The following is a 22,240-nucleotide window of genomic DNA, read 5'->3' on the forward strand; positions in this document are numbered from 1 at the left end:
AATATGTAGAATAAAGATACAGTATGAAGTACTCTTTAAAGTACTTCATATTACTACAGTACTTGAGTAAATGTACTGTAGTACTATGAATTACTCTATAAAGTACTTCATAGTACTACAGTACTTGAGTAAATGTACTTTCTTGCTTTTCAGCATCTCGTTGTTTTTGTGTTTGTGAAATGAGGCAGAGTGAGACATCCTCGCATGGTCAGTGCTGCCCCCTACCGGTCAACAGGTGTAGTGTTGTAGTCATATAAATACACACTCATTCACTTGTTGAGCAATATATGTACATTACAAATGTATATGTATAAATATATATTGATACAATATTAATGTATTAGTGCTATTGTGAGTCATGTTAAATATATTCGTCATGTTGTTGTTAATATTCATGTGTTTATGGTCAGATTGAATGTGACGTAGTGACGCTCCGCAGCCGCAGGTGGCGGTACCGCGCTTCACTCTGCGGCGACAACCCGCTTTACAACCAGAGAAGAAGAACGAAGCGCCGCTGAAGTCTCCGTGTAAACAAACCGTTGACCATCTGTGTTCCGGCGGGATCGAAACAAGATGGCGCCCTTCAGCAGGCGCGACCTGGACCGGGTCTACACGCTGGTACGTTACTGGTTACCTGGTTAGTCAGTGCTAGCTATAGCTAGTTAGTGAGCAGCTAAAGCTACTTAGTGAGCAGCTAGAGCTAGTTAGTGAACAGCTAGAGCTAGTTAGTGAGTAGCTGAAGCTAGTTAGTGAGCAGCTAGAGCTACTTAGTGAACAGCTAGAGCTAGTTAGTGAGCAGCTAGAACTAGTTAGTGAGCAGCAATAGCTAGTTAGTGAGCAGATATAACTAGTTAGTGAACAGCTAGAACTAGTTAGTGAGCAGCTAGAGCTAGTTAGTGAGCAGCTAAAGCTACTTAGTGAGCAGCTAGAGCTAGTTAGTGAACAGCTAGAGCTAGTTAGTGAGTAGCTGAAGCTAGTTAGTGAGCAGCTAGAGCTACTTAGTGAACAGCTAGAGCTAGTTAGTGAGCAGCTAGAGCTAGTTAGTGAGCAGCTAGAACTAGTTAGTGAGCAGCAATAGCTAGTTAGTGAGCAGCTAGAACTAGTTAGTGAACAGCTAGAACTAGTTAGTGAGCAGCTAGAGCTAGTTAGTGAACAGCTAGAACTAGTTAGTGAGCAGCTGAAGCTAGTTAGTGAACAACCAGAGCTAGTTAGTGAACAGCTAGAGCTAGTTAGTGAGCAGCTGAAGCTAGTTAGTGAGCAGCTAGAGCTACTTAGTGAGCAGCTAGAACTAGTTAGTGAGCAGCTAGAGCTACTTAGTGAGCAGCTGAAGCTAGTTAGTGAACAACTAGAGCTAGTTAGTGAACAGCTAGAGCTAGTTAGTGAGCAGCTGAAGCTAGTTAGTGAGCAGCTAGAGCTACTTAGTGAGCAGCTAGAACTAGTTAGTGAGCAGCTAGAACTAGTTAGTGAGCAGCTGAAGCCAGTTAGTGAACAGCTAGAGCTAGTTAGTGAACAACTAGGGGCTAGTTAGTGAGCAGCTAGAGCTAGTAAGTGAGCAGCTAGAGCTAATTAGTGGGCAGCTAAAGCTAGGTAGTGCTAGCTAGAGCTAGTTAGTGAGCAGCTAGAGCTAGTTAGTGAACAGGTAGCACTAGCTAATGAGCAGCTAGAGCTAGTTAGTGAACAGGTAGAGCTAGTTAATGAGCAGCTAGAGCCAGTTAGTGAACAGCTAAAGCTAGTTAGTGAACAGCTAGAGCTAGTTATTGAGCAGCTAGAGCTAGTTAGTCAACAGCTAGAGCTAGTTAGTGAGCAGCTAGAGCTAGTTAATGAGCAGCTAGAGCTAGTTAGTGAGCAGTTACAGCTAGTTAGTGAACAGCTAGAGCTAGTTAGTGTGCAGCTAAAGCTAGTTAGTGAACAGCTAGAGCTAGTTAGTGAGCAGCTAGAGCTAGTTAGTGAGCAGCTAAAGCTAGTTAGTGAAACAGATTATGTGTACTGTACTGTTGTATGTGTGTTTTAAATATGAGGTGAAGTGAGCACCGCTATATAATACTATATACACACATACATACATACAGTGAACCTCTTCGTCGTGGAGGCACTCAGAGTCTTCTTCTGCCTTCAGGTGTTGCTGGCTGTGGTGGTCTTGTCCTGGTCCTATGTGATCTACGCCAGCAGGATCGCTGCTCATTGGCTGCTGGAGGAGAGGACCGCCCTCCTGCAGCAGCACTGACAGCCCATTGGCTGCAGGATCTGAGACCTGTTGGCCTCCTTCATGAGGACTACAAGAACCCTGAGACCTGCTGGCCTCCTTCATGAGGACTACAAGAACCCTGAGACCTGCTGGTCTCCTTCATGAGGACTACAAGAACCCTGAGACCTGCTGGCCTCCTTCATGAGGACTACAAGAACCCTGAGACCTGCTGGTCTCCTTCATGAGGACTACAAGAACCCTGAGACCTGCTGGTCTCCTTCATGAGGACTACAAGAACCCTGAGACCTGCTGGTCTCCTTCATGAGGACTACAAGAACCCTGAGGCCTGCTGGTCTCCTTCATGAGGACTACGAGAACCCTGAGACCTGCTGGTCTCCTTCATGAGGACTACAAGAACCCTGAGACCTGCTGGTCTCCTTCATGAGGACTACAAGAACCCTGAGACCTGCTGGTCTCCTTCATGAGGACTACAAGAACCCTGAGGCCTGCTGGTCTCCTTCATGAGGACTACGAGAACCCTGAGACCTGCTGGTCTCCTTCATGAGGACTACAAGAACCCTGAGGCCTGCTGATCTCCTTCATGAGGACTACAAGAACTCTGAGAACTGCTGGTCTCCTTCATGAGGACTACAAGAACCCTGAGGCCTGCTGATCTCCTTCATGAGGACTACAATCTTCTATATTTGATAGATTATTAAATAAAACAAAGCTCATAGTAACCATGCTAGCTGTTTCCCTGTTTCCAGTCTTTATGCTAAGCTAAGCTAACCAGCCGCTGTACAGGCACGAGTGTGAACGTTTGAGAATAAAACTTTATTTATAAACACTATCATGTGTTCTTGTTTTTTTGGTTTCACTTTGATATTGAAGAGGCTGGTTTCTTGCGCTGTGATTGGTCCACAGGCGCCATATGGAGGATCCAATCAGATTGATCTAGAACAAAGACCAGTGATGTATTCAGTAACTAAGAGCTCTGAACACACAGACACACACTCTCTCTCGCACAGACTCACACAGCTGTTTGATGTGTGTGTCCTCTCAGATATGGTAATTCCCCTCAACAGAATGGGTGGATGAGGGCGAGCGAGCTCTGTGCTGAGTGGAGAGAGAGGTGAGCACTCATTCTATTAAAAACACTTGAAAGGCTCATCTGTGATTAACATCCACACTCTGCTCCTCGGATGAAACTGTTAAAAAACAAAACTCCCATGTGCCCCTGCTTCCAGTCTTTATGCTAAGCTAGCCAGTTAGAACCAAATAAATATGAAAACATTTAACATGAATTTGTCCTCGGTGAGTCAGAGAAGAGAAATAATGAAAATACTTTAATAAATACATTATTGAGTGACACACACACACATTATTGTTATTATTGTTTTTATTCAAGTTAGAGTTCAACAGTTTGTCAACAAAAGACATCTGTGTCAAAACTAAATGATGAAAATGTTTACATGATGTACAAAAGTGTGTGTGTTTGTGTTTTCTGAAAAGGAAAAGCAAGCAGGCGTTTCCAGCTGTGCTGTATTCAAACCCCTCATGCAGATTAGCCCATCACACACACACACACACTGTTAAACACATTTAGTTCTATTATTATGTTCTAATCACAAGAACTATAGAAGTCCGTAGCTGACAATTTTCAGATGAATTATTATGCTCACAAGCTGTCCGCCTGTACGTCTGCCTGTACGTCCGCCTGTACGTCCGTCTGTACGTCCGCCTGTAAGTCCTCCTGTACGTCCGTCTGTATGTCCGCCTGTACGTCCGCCTGTAAGTCCTCCTGTGCGTCCGCCTGTACGTCCTCCTGTGCGTCCGCCTGTACGTCTGCCTGTAAGTCCTCCTGTGCGTCCTCCTGTGCGTCTGCCTGTACGTCCGCCTGTAAGTCCTCCTGTATGTCCGCCTGTACGTCCGCCTGTAAGTCCTCCTGTATGTCCGCCTGTACGTCCGCCTGTAAGTCCTCCTGTAAGTCCGCCTGTACGTCTGCCTGTAAGTCCTCCTGTGCGTCCGCCTGTACGTCTGCCTGTAAGTCCGCCTGTGCGTCTGCCTGTACGTCCGCCTGTAAGTCCTCCTGTATGTCCGCCTGTACGTCCGCCTGTAAGTCCTCCTGTAAGTCCGCCTGTACGTCTGCCTGTAAGTCCTCCTGTGCGTCCGCCTGTACGTCTGCCTGTAAGTCCTCCTGTGCGTCTGCCTGTACGTCCGCCTGTAAGTCCGCCTGTAAGTCCTCCTGTGCGTCCACCTGTACGTCTGCCTGTACGTCCGCCTGTGCATCTGCCTGTAAGTCCTCCTGTACGTCCGCCTGTACGTCTTTATGTACGTCTGCCTGTAAGTCCGCCTGTACGTCCGCCTGTACGTCCGCCTGTACGTCTTTATGTACGTCCGCCTGTACGTCCGCCTGTAAGTCCTCCTTTACGTCTGCCTGTAAGTCCTCCTGTACGTCCGCCTGTACGTCTTTATGTACGTCCGCCTGTACGTCTGCCTGTACGTCTGCCTGTAAGTCCTCCTGTACGTCCGCCTGTACGTCTTTATGTACGTCCGCCTGTACGTCCGCCTGTACGTCTGCCTGTACGTCCGCCTGTACGTCCGCCTGTAAGTCCTCCTGTACGTCCGCCTGTAAGTCCTCCTGTGCGTCCGCCTGTACGTCCTCCTGTACGTCCGCCTGTACGTCCGCCTGTACGTCCTCCTGTGCGTCCGCCTGTACGTCTGCCTGTACGTCCGCTCGTGCGTCTGCCTGTAAGTCCTCCTGTACGTCTGCCTGTACGTCCGCCTGTACGTCTTTGTGTATGTCCGCCTGTACGTCTGCCTGTACGTCCGCCTGTACATCTGCCTGTACGTCCGCCTGTAAGTCCTTCTGTAAGTCCGCCTGTACGTCCGCCTGTACGTCCGCCTGTAAGTCCTCCTGTACGTCCGCCTGTACATCCTCCTGTACGTCTGCCTGAAGTGACCTTTTGGAGAGGCATGTGAACTGAAACTTGCCTGGTCAGTGGAGGAGGCAGTAATTCTGTCATGTAGGATATTTTAAAATAACCACATTAGACATCTGTTTGTGACATATATTTATTTAGTAAGAGAAGTAAGAGGTTAAACAAGCTTTATGCATTGTTGTCTTCACGTCTGCTCGACACGGCGACATGAATATTCAAACAAGCGTCGGCACAATGAGCCGCTTTCAGCTTGAACTGTCTGAAAAATCTCTACAGTTCATCGTTTTTAATTGAATCATATTTTGTGCCTAAAATGTAAAGATATTCGAGTCCTCCGCTCATTAAAACTACAAACATCCCAAGATGAACCTATGAAACTGTCCTGGTTTTCTTCTGTAAACACATTTTCCTAAAACTGTCGTCAAAAACAGACAAACGAAGACAATAGAACAGTTTATAACACGTAACCACAGAGAGACAAATATCACAGACTCCTTACACTGATAATCACTATTCATCTGTAAAACCTTTATTTATTGATCCAAACATTAGCTGTCAAAGCTGATCAGGTGATCTGTGGCTTTCACCAGTGGTGGAGGGAGTATTAGTAAAAGTACAAATACCACACTGTGAAAATACCTGTAAAATGCATTTAAAATACCAAAAGAAAAAGTATTCATTCTGCAAAGAAATGACTAATTTGTTTTGATGTGAATTAATCTGTGGTTGCAGAAAGAATAGTTATGTTTTATGAAATAGATTTATTTTATGTGGCTTGAATATAAATAAAAGGAACATTTCGAAAAAAAAATAATCTTGGAAAATCCAAAATAAATTCTATTTTTGAATATTTTGATATATATATATATATTAAATATCAGTTTAAAACCTTTTACAGAATAATTTCACAGATAAATTGTATTTAAAGTTTACAAACTTTTAAATCTGTCAGATAAATGTAGTGCAGTAAAAATACTGCAATATTTCCCTAGAAGTATAAAGTAACAGACAATGGAAATACTCAAGTAATGTACAAGTACCTCAATATTGTATTTAAGACGGCACTAAATAAAATGTAATTTCTTACTTTCCACCACTGAATGAATGTAGAACAGGTGGAAATATTTATTTAAATACAGAGCTTTCAAACAAATTGTGAGTTCTTTTAGTTGGAGAGCAGGACTTTTTGATTTCCCTTTATATTTTGTAACATTTCTTTATATATGAATCTACTACATTAAGACTTATTACAGTTCTCTATTATTTTAGTTTTTCATGAACACAATGTAACACGTGTGACGCACAACAAGCTCTGATGCTTCAGGAGGCTCTTCGGGGGTCAGGTGGCGTACAGGAGGCCGCCGTGGTTCTGGAGGCCGTCGTGGTTCTGGAGGCCGTCGTGGTTCTGGAAGCCCGACATTGAGGAGTCCAGTTTTCGCTCTTTCTCCAGAGACATCTTCTTCCCCTCCAACCAGTAAGTCACCATGTCCCCTTTCCCCTGTTGGAGACAAGACCCAGAGTGACCGGGCACTCCCATTGTTCCCAATGCTCCCAATGCTCCCAATGTTACCAATGCTCCCAATGTTACAAATGTTACCAATGCTCCCAATGTTACCAATGCTCCCAATGTTACCAATGCTACCAATGCTCCCAATGTTACCAATGCTCCCAATGTTACCAATGCTGCCAATGTTACCAATGCTCCCAATGCTACCAATACTCCAAATGTTACCAATGCTACCAATGCTTCCAATGTTACAAATGTTACCAATGCTCCCAATGTTACCAATGCTCCCAATGTTACCAATGCTCCAAATGTTACCAATGCTCCCAATGTTACCAATGCACCCAATGTTACCAATGCTCCCAATGTTACCAATGCTCCAAATGTTACCAATGCTCCAAATGTTACCAATGCTCCCAATGTTACCAATGCACCCAATGTTACCAATGCTCCCAATGTTACCAATGCACCCAATGTTACCAATGCTCCAAATGTTACCAATGCTCCCAATGTTACAAATGTTACCAATGCTCCCAATGTTACAAATGTTACCAATGCTCCCAATGTTTCCAATGCTCCCAATGTTACAAATGTTACCAATGCTCCCAATGTTACCAATGCTCCCAATGTTACCAATGCTCCCAATGTTACCAATGCTCCAAATGTTACCAATGCTCCCAATGTTACCAATGCTCCCAATGTTACCAATGCTCCCAATGTTACCAATGCTCCAAATGTTTCCAATGCTCCCAATGTTACAAATGTTACCAATGCTCCCAATGTTACCAATGCTCCAAATGTTACCAATGCTCCCAATGTTACCAATGCTCCAAATGTTACCAATGCTCCCAATGTTACAAATGTTACCAATGCTAATAATGCTCCCAATGTTACCAATGCTGCCAATGCTCTCAATGTTACCAATGCTCCCAATGTTCCCAGTGCCTGACAGAACTGAGCTCATGCTCACCTTGACCTGCATCATCCCTCTGCACTCCAGCAGGTAGCCTCCGATCTCCTCCAGCAGGTAGAACGTACTGGAGCTGCACTGAATCTTCAGGGCTGAAAAGACTCAGCTACTTCAGTAAAGGTACTAATACCACAGTAAATAAATACTCTGGTACAAGCACAAAAGCTTTAGCGATCAAAGTTACTCATTCTTCAGAATAACATGTATTATTACATGATATAGTTGGTGCTTTAATGTGTAATAACGAGTGTTACCCAGACTGGTGGACTCCATCCTCGACGACGTGTTCACTGTATCTCCAAACAAACAGTAACGAGGCATCTTCGTCCCCACAACCCCGGCCACCACCGGCCCTGCAGAGCGCTCACTACGTTCAATACTGATCAATACGTTTGACGTGTGTGTGTGTGTGTGTGTGTGTGTGTGTGTGTGTGTGTGTGTGTGTGTGTGTGTGTGTGTGTGCACGTACCAGAGTGTATCCCGGCTCGTATCTGCAGCTGTGTGTTGGGTTTGTGGGGGATCCTGAAGGTGCGACAGACGCCCACCAGGTCCAGAGCCATGCTGGCGATCTCCGCGGCGTGGAGGATCCCGTTCTCAATGGGAACTCCGGAGACCACCATGTCTATGGGACCACACAAAGATCCAGACCACAACAATGGTGGTTGTATGTGTGTGTGTGTGTGTGTGTGTGTGTGTGTGTGTGTGTGTGTGTCACTCACAGGCGTCTCCGATGGTCTCCACCTTGTAGACGTCGTAGTTGTCGATGATGTCGTCAAACGTTGTGTAGAGCTTGTTAAGGAAGTCTACGACCTGGTAAGGAGTGCTGCTGCTGGACAGCTGAGTGAAGCCCACAATATCACTACACACACACACACACACACACACACACACACACACACAAAACGTGTCCATCGCCATGTTGTTGTTAGGTTTAGATAAATCAAGAGAAGTAAGTAAGGAGTAATTTTCTCATAGTCTTCTATACAACCAGAGAAGTCACCCCCTGGTGGTCAGGAGAGAGAATGCAGCTTTAACACATGGAGCTTTGGCTTCACTTTTTAGACCCGGAGGTTGAATCCTGTCCTACCTGAAGAAGATGGTGGCGCTGACGTAACTCTGAGCCTGCATTGGTTTGCCCTGCCGCAGGTCATCAGCTACCTGTTTAGGAAGCATACCTACGACACAAACATGCAGCTAGCTTAAGATTATTCAGATATATTATGTCTTTTTGAAAAGAAAGTTTTCATCCAAATATGTTCAGTTTCAGACTGAATTCAGACAGACAAGTGTGTACGTCATTGTGTGTGCATCAGTGTGTGTGCATCAGTGTGTGTACATCAGTGTGTGTACATCAGTGTGTGTACGTCAGTGTGTGTGCATCAGTGTGTGTACGTCAGTGTGTGTACGTCAGTGTGTGTACATCAGTGTGTGTACGTCAGTGTGTGTACGTCAGTGTGTGTACGTCAGTGTGTGTACGTCAGTGTGTGTACGTCAGTGTGTGTGCGTCAGTGTGTGTACGTCATTGTGTGTGCATCAGTGTGTGTAGATCAGTGTGTGTACGTCAGTGTGTGTACGTCAGTGTGTGTACATCAGTGTGTGTACATCAGTGTGTGTACGTCAGTGTGTGTACGTCAGTGTGTGTACGTCAGCGTCAGTGTGTGTACATCAGTGTGTGTACGTCAGTGTGTGTACGTCAGTGTGTGTACGTCAGTGTGTGTACATCAGTGTGTGTACGTCAGTGTGTGTGCGTCAGTGTGTGTACGTCAGTGTGTGTCCTACTATAAAGCAGCCTGTCGGTCTTCTGCTTCTCGTGCGTTAGATCCTGCGTCCGCTCCGTCACCAGCACCTCCAGGTGTTTACTGTACTTCTCCATCTGAAACAAACGGTTAAAGTTCATATGAAACTAAATATAACATTTTAAAACATACTTATTCTCCTATATTCATAATAGCTGTCTCTTATTACAAACAATATTAAATAGATTGTGAAAGACTGAATATGACATATTATGATATAACATGATATAATATGAGATAACATGATATAACGTGACATAACGCAGCATAACGTGACATAACGCGATATAGTGTGATATAATGTGTATGAAGTGATATATTATGATATAACATGATATAATATGAGATAACACAATATAACGCAGCATAACATGACATAACGCGATCTAGCGTGATATAATGCGTATGAAGTGATATATTATGATATATTGCGTATACAGTGATATTTTATGATATAATGCGTATACAGTGACTCTGGACTTTGTGTGACACAGGTTCTTACCAGGTTCATCATCATGTCCACCGGGCTGACTTTGATCGGGTTGATTCGGTGAACAAACTTCTTAATTTGTTCAAAGGTGGGTCGGTGGGCGGGGTTGTTAGAGCGACATCGGCGGATCAGCTACGGGAACACAGGAGGGACAAAAAGACGGCAGAAGAGCTCAGTTAGTGAGTTAGATAAGTAGTTAGCTAGCTAGATAGCTAGTTAGCTAGCTAGGTAGTTAGTGTGCTAGGTAGCTAGGTAGTTACTGTGCTAGGTAGCTTGTTTGCTAGGTAGCTTGTTTGCTAGATAGCTTGTTTGCTAGGTAGGTAGTGTGCTAGGTAGCTAGTTAGCTAGGTAGGTAGTGTGCTAGGTTGCTAGTTAGGTAGTGTGCTAGGTAGCTAGTTTGCATAATAACAGGCTGATTAACAAATCAACAACGTATCTAACGTTAGTCAAGGTATGACTATCCAGGTGTGGAGGTTCTCACCTCTACGTAGTCAGCAGGACAGGGACAGGTGCTGTCTGCTTTACTGGAGATCAGCTCAGGTAGAGGGGGACACCAGGAACTCTCCAGACTCGACTCCTCCACCTGTAAAGTACTCATGTTTCTGTCCTCCATTCTACCAGTGACGCACAACACAACTCAGAAGAGACGTCAGACAGGTGAGGACTTACTGGGACAGGGTCGCTGCGAGTGGCGATCTCCAGCAGAATGATGGAATAACTGGGAAAACATACAGGTGTTATATATATATATATATATATATATATATATATATATATATATATATATATATATATTGAAGTTCAGGTCAAAGGTTGAGGTTAAAAGGCCAGTTCACTCAGTCACATGATTACAACGTTACTCGCAGGATCATTTGTGTTTATTGATCACGACATAAATTATGTGTCGAGCTGTTTCGTTCATGTTGAGGAAGAAACTAAACGTCCCGTTTGCTTCATGACATCATCAGCATTCTGTCTGCTTCATGACATCATCAGCATTCTGTCACTTAATAACAACAAACAGACAGAAGTGAAGCTGAAATAACAACATTATGAAGCTGATTAGTAAACAGTCTCAATTCATGTTTTGTTTAGTTTTCTCCTCAAGACAACAGGTAAGCAACTTTTAAAATGCTGGTTTCTCTGAATGGAGTCTGGTTTGATCAGTGCTAAGCTACGCTAACATTGTAGCTGCTCCATCACCGCTCAACATAACGTCATAAAGGTATAAATGCATCAGCATTGGTATTATTTGTATCCTGTGGCTAATACTCATATATTTATACACATATCATCTGGTCTGTGTACTTATATGACGTGGAGAATCTCAATGCTGATCGGCTTTAAAGACACAATGTCACAGGAATTTCTCGCTCGAGCGTAAATATGAATGACACGGATTTGCGTCCATTGGTTTCCATTGGAGTCCATTGGAGTCCATTGGAGTCCAATGGTGTCCATTGGCGTCCATTGGCGTCTTTGCATTGACTTTGTATGTAATCGTGTCGAGAGAAACCTTCGCCTGGCGTTTGGCGTGAACTCAGCATGAGGTAACTGTTCCGAGTACCTGAACACGTCTCCAGCCAGCGTCGGCTCCATGTTCGAGTTCTGAAACTCGGGCGGCATGTAAACCTCCAGAACTCTCTGCTGATAGGAGGAAAGAGGCTCGGCGCCGTCGTCCCTGCGATACGTCATCAGCCCGTAATCTGACAGGACAGACCACGCGTCAATCAACATCGGGAAATAAAACGGTCCAATCAGGGTCCAGGGATTCAGGGCTGAAGTCAGATTACGTAAAAGATGCAGGTTTTTTTCTGTTGATTTTTGCTACTGTTGTTTTAATCTACTGATAAACCCATATTATTATTATCAATAATTATTATTCTGCATGCTCAGAAAAACGATATAACGATATATTGATTCTATGAGGAGTTGAGATAATCTTTATTCAACTCATAGACGAAACACTTCTGAGCTCTTAACTTTACCAGATGTTTTCTTCTGCACAAAGTCTTGTTTTTAATGTAAAGGAAAACTTTTAAAAACAGCATGAAAATAGTACTTTTTATTTCTATAAATTTGAATCAGTTTCTGAGATAAACAGACTAAATAAATAGACGCCTTGCCTCACCTGTAATCTTGCAGACCCAGCGGTCGTCCAGCACACAGTTCAGAGACTTGAGTCGGCCGTGACAGATCCGGTGTTGGTGCAGGTACGACGTCCCTCTGGCGATGTCTGTGGCGAACGAAAACCTGGAGGGAATCAAACTGTCGGTCATTCCTCGTGAACCGGATGAATCATCAGCCGCCTAAATCTCCAGGATCTGAAATGAGACCTGAAGCCCCAGTTGAGCGGGACCTCCTCGTTAAGGAGAACGTCGTTCAGGCTTCCTTTTGGGCAGTACTCCGTCACGATGGCCACATCCGGCACCTCAACACAACCGCCAATGAATTTACAGAGGTTTGGGTGATCGAGCTCCCTGGAGAGAGAGAGAGAGAGAGAGAGAGAGAGAGAGAGCGTCAAAGCACTAAAAGTCACGTTTAATGCCTCTTTTTTCACCAACAAAGCCCAAAGTTTCTGGAACCGATCAGTCACAAATAAAACCAAACCAAGGTGAAGCCCCTTTGTACACATTTCAGAATACATCTGAGTTTTAATCCATCTGGGTCAACATTTCAATCTCTCATGGAGATACATTTCCATTTAATTGCTGTGAAATATAAATGTGCATAACGAACGGAAAACCCAGTGTTTTGTGTTTTAACATAAATGGGGTTTAACGTCACGTAGACAAAGAAGGAAGACGAGTGTGTTCGTCACCTGACTTGTTTGACTTCCTGTCTGATGGTTTTGGACAGATAGAACGTCTTCGTTTGAATCCTCTTGATGGCCACCGTCCTGCCATCACTGGACAACAAAAGTATCATAAATCAATCATCATATGTTATAAAGATTGTATTTATTTTAAATGCTGGATGCTTTTTCTTTTCTCTACTTTTCTCTACTACCCAGAAGGAACATTAAGCAGACTTTTGCTCTTGGATATGTCTTTCTTACTCGCATCTTTAAACTGACTTTGTGTCTTCATCAGCCAACTGAACCTCTGGTTCTTAAGAGCACAAGTAGATTGTTTGATCAAGTAGTTCCGAATTGAAATCAAAATGCATGCTGCCTCTCTTCAAACTGCACTTCACATCAGAAATCTGTGGCTTCATTGGTGGTTGGTGCCGTGAATTATGCATCGTATCGGACAATTTCACATGCAGCCCGTCCTGAGTGGCAGCATCAAAAAGAAACCCCCGTGTTGACAGCAGCAAGGCGGTTCAAGTAGACAGGTGGACAAACGGATGGCATACTAGATCCCTGTGCAGGTGAACAGGGTTCTCCGGGACCCCGGCTGTCCCATGTTGCAGCTGAGAGCCGTCACGCAGCTGGTGTTACTGTCGCTGTTCCCCACCGGTACGCTCATGATGCTGCCCATGGTCATACGAGCCTCCTGATCTACAGATACAAAGGGGGGGGATACAGATCTATCAGGACGGCTCTAGACCTGCACAGACCTGTTTGGACCAGGCCATCCGTTTAAGGCCTGTTCAGACCAGTGCCAGACCTCTTGTACTAGTTCCTCATCAGTTTCAGACCTCTTGTACTAGTTCCTCATCAGTTTCAGACCTCTTCTACTAGGTCCTCATCAGTTTCAGACCTCTTGTACTAGTTCCTCGTCAGTTTCAGACCTCTTCTACTAGGTCCTCATCAGTATCAGACCTCTTGTACTAGTTCCTCATCAGTTTCAGACCTCTTGTACTAGTTCCTCATCAGTTTCAGACCTCTTCTACCAGTTCCTCATCAGTCAGTTTCAAACCTCTTGTACTAGTTCCTCATCAGTTTCAGACCTCTTGTACTAGTTCCTCGTCAGTTTCAGACCTCTTGTACTAGTTCCTCATCAGTCAGTTTCAGACCTCTTGTACTAGTTCCTCATCAGTTTCAGACCTCTTGTACTAGTTCCTCATCAGTTTCAGACCTCTTGTACTAGTTCCTCGTCAGTTTCAGACCTCTTGTACTAGTTCCTCATCAGTTTCAGACCTCTTGTACTAGTTCCTCGTCAGTTTCAGACCTCTTGTACTAGTTCCTCATCAGTTTCAGACCTCTTCTACTAGTTCCTCGTCAGTTTCAGACCTCTTGTACTAGTTCCTCATCAGTTTCAGACCTCTTGTACTAGTTCCTCATCAGTCAGTTTCAGACCTCTTGTACTAGTTCCTCATCAGTTTCAGACCTCTTGTACTAGTTCCTCATCAGTTTCAGACCTCTTGTACTAGTTCCTCGTCAGTTTCAGACCTCTTGTACTAGTTCCTCATCAGTTTCAGACCTCTTGTACTAGTTCCTCGTCAGTTTCAGACCTCTTGTACTAGTTCCTCATCAGTTTCAGACCTCTTCTACTAGTTCCTCGTCAGTTTCAGACCTCTTGTACTAGTTCCTCATCAGTTTCAGACCTCTTGTACTAGTTCCTCGTCAGTCAGTTTCAGACCTCTTGTACTAGTTCCTCATCAGTTTCAGACCTCTTGTACTAGTTCTTCATCAGTTTCAGACCTCTTGTACTAGTTCCTCATCAGTTTCAGACCTCTTGTACTAGTTCCTCATCAGTCAGTTTCAGACCTCTTGTACTAGTTCCTCATCAGTTTCAGACCTCTTGTACTAGTTCCTCATCAGTTTCAGACCTCTTGTACTAGTTCCTCGTCAGTTTCAGACCTCTTGTACTAGTTCCTCATCAGTTTCAGACCTCTTGTACTAGTTCCTCGTCAGTTTCAGACCTCTTGTACTAGTTCCTCATCAGTTTCAGACCTCTTCTACTAGTTCCTCGTCAGTTTCAGACCTCTTGTACTAGTTCCTCATCAGTTTCAGACCTCTTGTACTAGTTCCTCATCAGTCAGTTTCAGACCTCTTGTACTAGTTCCTCATCAGTTTCAGACCTCTTGTACTAGTTCCTCATCAGTTTCAGACCTCTTGTACTAGTTCCTCGTCAGTTTCAGACCTCTTGTACTAGTTCCTCGTCAGTTTCAGACCTCTTGTACTAGTTCCTCATCAGTTTCAGACCTCTTGTACTAGTTCCTCATCAGTTTCAGACCTCTTGTACTAGTTCCTCATCAGTTTCAGACCTCTTGTACTAGTTCCTCATCAGTTTCAGACCTCTTGTACTAGTTCCTCATCAGTTTCAGACCTCTTGTACTAGTTCCTCATCAGTTTCAGACCTCTTGTACTAGTTCCTCATCAGTTTCAGACCTCTTGTACTAGTTCCTCATCAGTTTCAGACCTCTTGTACTAGTTCCTCGTCAGTTTCAGACCTCTTGTACTAGTTCCTCATCAGTTTCAGACCTCTTCTACTAGTTCCTCGTCAGTTTCAGACCTCTTGTACTAGTTCCTCATCAGTATCAGACCTCTTGTACTAGTTCCTCATCAGTTTCAGACCTCTTGTACTAGTTCCTCATCAGTTTCAGACCTCTTCTACCAGTTCCTCATCAGTCAGTTTCAAACCTCTTGTACTAGTTCCTCATCAGTTTCAGACCTCTTGTACTAGTTCCTCGTCAGTTTCAGACCTCTTGTACTAGTTCCTCATCAGTCAGTTTCAGACCTCTTGTACTAGTTCCTCATCAGTTTCAGACCTCTTGTACTAGTTCCTCATCAGTTTCAGACCTCTTGTACTAGTTCCTCATCAGTTTCAGACCTCTTGTACTAGTTCCTCGTCAGTTTCAGACCTCTTGTACTAGTTCCTCATCAGTTTCAGACCTCTTGTACTAGTTCCTCATCAGTTTCAGACCTCTTCTACTAGTTCCTCGTCAGTTTCAGACCTCTTCTACTAGTTCCTCGTCAGTTTCAGACCTCTTGTACTAGTTCCTCATCAGTTTCAGACCTCTTGTACTAGTTCCTCATCAGTCAGTTTCAGACCTCTTGTACTAGTTCCTCATCAGTTTCAGACCTCTTGTACTAGTTCCTCATCAGTTTCAGACCTCTTGTACTAGTTCCTCGTCAGTTTCAGACCTCTTGTACTAGTTCCTCATCAGTTTCAGACCTCTTGTACTAGTTCCTCGTCAGTTTCAGACCTCTTGTACTAGTTCCTCGTCAGTTTCAGACCTCTTGTACTAGTTCCTCATCAGTTTCAGACCTCTTGTACTAGTTCCTCATCAGTCAGTTTCAGACCTCTTGTACTAGTTCCTCATCAGTTTCAGACCTCTTGTACTAGTTCTTCATCAGTTTCAGACCTCTTGTACTAGTTCCTCATCAGTTTCAGACCTCTTGTACTAGTTCCTCATCAGTCAGTTTCAGACCTCTTGTACTAGTTCCTCATCAGTCAGTTTCAGACCTCTTGTACTAGTTCCTCATCAGTTTCAGACCTCTTGTACTAGTTCCTCATCAGTCAGTTTCAGACCTCTTGTACTAGTTCCTCATCAGTTTCAGACCTCTTGTACTAGTTCCTCATCAGTTTCAGACCTCTTGTACTAGTTCCTCATCAGTTTCAGACCTCTTGTACTAGTTCCTCATCAGTTTCAGAGCAGTTAAGAGTTGACGAAACGGGTCGGGGCCAGGCAGCTTAAACAGGTCTGGATTGTCACAGTACCTTGTTTTATCTTGCTGAAGTCGATGATCCAGCTCTCGTCCCACAGCAGCTTCCGTTTCTGGTACCTCAGCCACTACACCAGACAGATTGGGTTTATTATTGTGTGTACTGTTGAGCATAATGTTGGGTGCTGTGTTGTGAGTTCTCACCACGGCCGTCAGTACAAAGCAGAGGCAGAGCAGGCTGAGCGGCAGGCCGATGGCCAGCTTCATGGTCGCGGTCATCGGGCATTCACCACAGTCGGCTGAACAGGTGGAACAAAGCTCCGCCTCCTCACAGACGCCATCGCCACACACTTAGGAGGAGAGAAAAGAGGAGCTGCTGGTTCATGTTTTGGGAGTGGAGAGACTACTGGACCAATGTGATGAGTGTGAAATCCCCACAGGACCTGGACCTTTCCCACGTGTAGCCTCATACTTTACATTTAGCTGACGCTTTCATCCAAAGCGACTTACATGTTTCCTCTATACACCGTAGACACAGCAACGGGGAGCAGTTAGGGGTTAAGTGTCTTGCTCAAGGACGCAAGGACGAGCGCAGCCGGGGCTCGAACCACCGATCCTCTGATTGAAAGACAGCCATGCTAATCACTGATCCACAGTCGCCCCTGCCCATACCCAAAGACAATGGTCTCTGCTATTTCTGAGCTTACAATATACCTTAAACTTTACCAACAGCCATAGATGGCCTCCCTCCGATTGGAGTTCTAGGTCCAGTTCACCTCCAGCTGGAGACCTTTGTTGCTGGTTGGTTTTTCACCTCTCTACTGGTGGCCCTCTAATACTTGGTGGCCTAGTGGTCTAGCGCTGGGGGTCTGTGATTGACTGTTGGGGTGAAGAGGAGCTGGGCTTCAATGGATAGGTCTTTAATCGGCGGTGAGTCAGAGAGTCCTGGGTCGTAATCCAAAGAATGAGATTGTGGACGAAGACAAAGAGTTTCCATGGCAGGATGTCTCGACTCCACCTGAGAGACCAGGTGAGGAGTTCAGATACTCGGGAGGAACTCGGAGGAGATCAGTAAGTTGAGACGGTTCGTCTGATCAGAACTCCTCTTGGACAACTTCCTTGTGGACATGTCGAACTGGCAGGAGGGCTATGGGCCGACCCAGAAGGCCGCTTGAGCGACCGCCGGGTTCCAGACCCAGATCCAAGAGTAAAGAACGGTTACGCCGAGGTCGGACGGACTTCTTTATAAACTGAACATGACTTTGACCATGTGACATGGGATCCAAGACTGGACCTTTTAGCTTCCTCTGTTGGTCACGTGACCCTCGTTGTGTTTGTTTCAAGAGTCATGCGAGGAAGTAGAAGCTCAGCTGGTCTGACTAACTGGATGAAGACTTGGGTATAAGCCTGCCACTGAGCGCATTCTCCCCTCTCCGCACACCGTGCTGAGACGATGGTGATTGGTTTACAGCAAGACATACAGAGGTCAGGTAATGTGAGACTGAAGGTCAACCTACCGACAGCCGGCTGCACCGTGCTCTTGGCCTCGAGAGCGACCTGCATGCGACCGACTCGTATGTGAGCGATGATCGAGGTCAAGCCGGCGTGGAACAGAACCACCTGCAGGACAGAGTTCAGGGTTCACACAGTGTCTCTACTTCCTGTTCCTAGTCACACGAAGCCTCCAGAGAACCCGGACAGGTGACCCTCACCTTGGCGGTCCAGTTGTTCTGGGTCATCCTCCCCGAGGTGGAGATGGTGTGAGTGAAGATCTTCCCGTCGTCGGGTATCCAGGGACCACAGATGCTCTCCGTCTGGAGGGGCGAACACTTTAACACGTCTTACAGTAACAAAGCACCAAGTCTAGTTCAAGGGACGACTGCATCCGACTTTAATGTGTTATTGATCACTTTAACGGTATTATTGATCATTTTTATGGTATTATTGATCATCTAAATAGCTCCTAGTTGCCTCTAATCATTGGTCCTTTAAATAATATAACTGGTGCTTTAACTGGACTCCATAATTGCAGCAGTAGCTGTGTTTGAATTCAGGACCCAGTACCATGTGACCAGCACCATGTGACCAGTACCATGTGGACTAATACCATGTGACCAGTACGATGTGGACCAGTACCATGAGGACTAATACCATGTGGACCAGTACCATGTGGACCAGCACCATGTGACCAGTACCATGTGACCAGTACCATGTGGACTAATACCATGTGACCAGTACGATGTGACCAGTACCATGTGACCAGTACCATGTGACCAGTACCATGTGGACCAGTACCATGTGACCAGTACCATGTGGACCAGCACCATGTGGACCAGTACCATGTGACCAGTACCATGTGGACCAGCACCATGTGGACCAGCACCATGTGACCAGCACCATGTGGACCAGCACCATGTGACCAGTACCATGTGACCCAGCGGGCAGGAGTGGATGTTTGCATGGTGAATGCAGCAGTTGTCTCCGTCAGCGTCTTTCCAGTTGGACGGACAGTCCAGGTGTTCACAAAACCTCCGAGCTGCGTCTGCGTCTGATATGGAGCTACACACACACACACACACACACACACACACACACGCTGTTGGTTGCATAATTTGCATCATTCATGCCACCTTCTTTGCCTATAAACCAGTACACCAGCTGTAAACCAGTACACCAGATGTAAACCAGTACACCAGCTGTAAACCAGTACACCAGATGTAAACCAATACACCAGCTGTAAACCAGTACACCAGATGTAAACCAGTACACCAGCTGTAAACCAGTACACCAGCTGTAAACCAGTACACCAGATGTAAACCAGTACACCAGATGTAAACCAGTACACCAGCTGTAAACCAGTACACCAGCTGTAAACCAGTACACCAGATGTAAACCAGTACACCAGATGTAAACCAGTACACCAGCTGTAAACCAGTACACCAGATGTAAACCAGTACACCAGATGTAAACCAGTACAGACCTGTGGGAGAAGATGTGGTTCTCCACGGCCCACTGGTAGAACGAGTCCGTCGCCGTCACCGAATACGTGACGCTGAAAAACTCACCGCTCTTCACCGTCTCTGGAGGACGGACCACCCAGGACATCTCTAGGCCTGGACCATAGACAGGGAGAGAGAGAGAGACAGACAGGTAGAGAGACCGGGAGAGAAAGAGAGAGAGAGAGAGAGAGAGAGAGAGACAGACAGACAGACAGACAGACAGACAGACAGACAGACAGACAGACAGGTAGAGAGACAGGGAGCGAGAGAGAGAGACAGACAGGTAGAGAGACCGGGAGAGAAAGAGAGAGAGAGAGAGAGAGAGAGAGAGAGAGAGAGAGAGACAGACAGACAGACAGACAGACAGGTAGAGAGACAGGGAGCGAGAGAGAGAGAGACAGACAGGTAGAGAGACAGACAGAGACAGACAAGGAGCGAGAGAGAGACAGACAGGAAGAGAGACAGACAGAGAATGGGAGAGAGAGACAGACAGGTAGAGAGACAGGGAGAGAGAGAGACAAGGAGAGAGAGAGAGAGACAGACAGACAGGTAGAGAGACAGGGAGAGAGAGAGAGAGACAGACAGAAAGATAGCGAGACAGACAGAGACAGACAGGGAGCGAGAGAGAGACAGACAGGAAGAGACAGACAGAGAATGGGAGAGAGACAGACAGACAGACAGGTAGAGGGAACATTACAACGTATCAAACTATATTATCACTAATTCTGGATATACATAATCTACAGTGAGTCTATTTTATTAAAAAAAATCTGTTTAGTTTGTAACGAGATGAAGGAGAAGGAGAAGATGAAGATCAAGGAGAAGGAGAAGTTGAAGATGAAGGAGAAAGAGAAGGTGATGGTGAAGGTGAAGATGAAGATGAAGGAGAAGGTGAAGATGAAGGAGAAGGTGAAGATGAAGATGAAGGAGAAGGTGAAGGAGCAGGTGAACATGAAGGTGAACATGAAGATGAAGGTGAAGATGAAGGAGAAGGTGAAGTAGCAGGTGAACATGAAGAAGGTGACGATGAAGGAGAAGATCAAGGAGAAGGTGAAGATGAAGGAGAAAGAGAAGATGAAGGTGAAGGTGAAGATGAAGATGAAGGAGAAGGTGAAGATGAAGGAGAAGATGAAGGTGAAGATGAAGGTGAAGATGAAGGAGAAGGTGAAGATGAAGGAGAAGGAGAAGATGAAAGTGAAGATGAAGGAGAAGGTGAAGGAGCAGGTGAACATGGAGGAGAAGATGAAGATGAAGGAGAAGGTGAACATGAAGGAGAAGGTGAAGATGAAGGAGAAAGAGGAGATGAAGGAGAAGGAGAACATGAAGGAGAAGATGAACATGAAGGAGAAGATGAAGATGAAGGAGAAGGTGAACATGAAGGAGAAGGTGAAGATGAAGAAGAGGAGATGAAGGAGAAGGAGAACATGAAGGAGAAGGTGAACATGAAGGAGAAGATGAACATGAAGGAGAAGGTGAAGATGAAGGAGAAGATGAACATGAAGGAGAAGGTGAAGATGAAGGAGAAGATGAACATGAAGGAGAAGATGAACATGAAGGAGAAAATGAAGATGAAGGAGAAAATGAAGATGAAGGAGAAGATGAACATGAAGGAGAAGGTGAACATGAAGGAGAAGGTGAAGATGAAGGAGAAGATGAAGGAGAAAGAGGAGATGAAGATGAAGGAGAAGATGAAGATGAAGGAGAAGGTGAAGGTGGAGAAGATGAAGGAGAAGGTGAAGGAGAAGGTGAAGAAGAAGAAGAAGGAGAAGGTTCTCACCTCCACAGTCCATCATGTTGTATTCGTTTGGTTTCTCTAGCGGCCAGCAGTCGTACTCACTGTTGTCAAGATCATGCCAGCAGCTCACACAGCACACACACACCTGTCAACACACACACACACACAAACACACACACACAAACACACACAAAACAAACACACACACACACACACACACACACACACACACACACACACACACACACACACACACACACACACACACAAACAAACACAAAACACACGCACACGGCCTGTTATTGTAATATTAATACAATAATTTGTCTAAACACATTAATTACCTAATAAAAAATTAATAGAATTGAAGTCAATCCCATTTAATGTTTTCAGTCAGAAAATAAATACAATAAATATTATTTTATGGAGAAAACAAACATCACGAAATGTAAACAAAGATTTATTTTATTAAAGTTTCATTTTTGACAAAAGTTCTCCTGTTGACGATGAGAATACATATATATACATAAATATAAACAAAACTCAAATGAAATACTTTGAGGAATCGCTTCATACGAAGACAATTAAATAAAATAATGTTAAATGAAATGAAAAACACTTGATTATTAAACATATTCACTTCCCTTCAAAGTTAAACAAACACTATTTATCACTTAAGATTGATTATATTTAATTCATGTATTCATTTATATTTTAATACATTGTTGACGAGTAAAAATCAGAAGATTTTCTAAACTTACCCAGAGCAGAAAACCAAGCGTTCGCTTCTTCTTCATGTCTCACTGAAGGAGAGAGAGAGAGAGAGAGAGAGAGAGAGAGAGAGACAGACACAGACAGAGAGAGAGAGAGACAGGAGAGAGAGAGAGAGAGAGTGACAGAAGAGAGAGACAGGAGAGAGAGAGAGAGTGACAGAAGAGAGAGAGACAGGAGAGAGAGAGAGAGAGAGACAGGAGAGAGAGAGAGAGTGACAGAAGAGAGAGAGACAGGAGAGAGAGAGAGAGGTGTGTTGTCTGCAGTCTCAGAGGTTGAGTCCACCCTGAGT

At 44.8% G+C, this 22,240-nt stretch overlaps 1 protein-coding gene and 1 long non-coding RNA gene across 2 annotated transcripts; one reads left to right on the plus strand and one right to left on the minus strand.

The window, feature by feature from the left end:
• The first annotated feature begins 498 nt into the window (after positions 1–498).
• On the plus strand, positions 499–3,035 carry LOC306733990. Its single transcript, XR_013770958.1, has 2 exons — positions 499–618; positions 2,117–3,035. It is a non-coding gene; the product is annotated as an uncharacterized lncRNA (long non-coding RNA).
• Positions 3,036–3,863: 828 nt separating this feature from the next.
• Positions 3,864–21,974, minus strand: LOC306734540 (uncharacterized protein; the record flags this gene model as incomplete). The annotated part of the gene is made up of 24 exons (XM_079215897.1): positions 3,864–5,148; positions 6,480–6,625; positions 7,602–7,693; positions 7,856–7,954; positions 8,071–8,223; positions 8,321–8,460; positions 8,689–8,776; positions 9,381–9,474; positions 9,900–10,019; positions 10,369–10,470; positions 10,557–10,605; positions 11,455–11,593; positions 12,019–12,140; positions 12,224–12,367; positions 12,709–12,795; positions 13,245–13,389; positions 16,499–16,571; positions 16,648–16,793; positions 17,961–18,063; positions 18,156–18,257; positions 18,870–19,002; positions 19,424–19,556; positions 21,220–21,322; positions 21,939–21,974. The coding sequence occupies 24 exons, from the start codon at positions 21,972–21,974 to the stop codon at positions 3,864–3,866; spliced, it is 3,834 nt and encodes a 1,277-aa protein (XP_079072023.1).
• Between the last annotated feature and the right edge of the window lie 266 nt (positions 21,975–22,240).

Source organism: Taurulus bubalis (genome assembly GCF_910589615.1).
Source record: "Taurulus bubalis genome assembly, chromosome: 3".
Lineage (NCBI taxonomy): Eukaryota > Metazoa > Chordata > Actinopteri > Perciformes > Cottidae > Taurulus > Taurulus bubalis.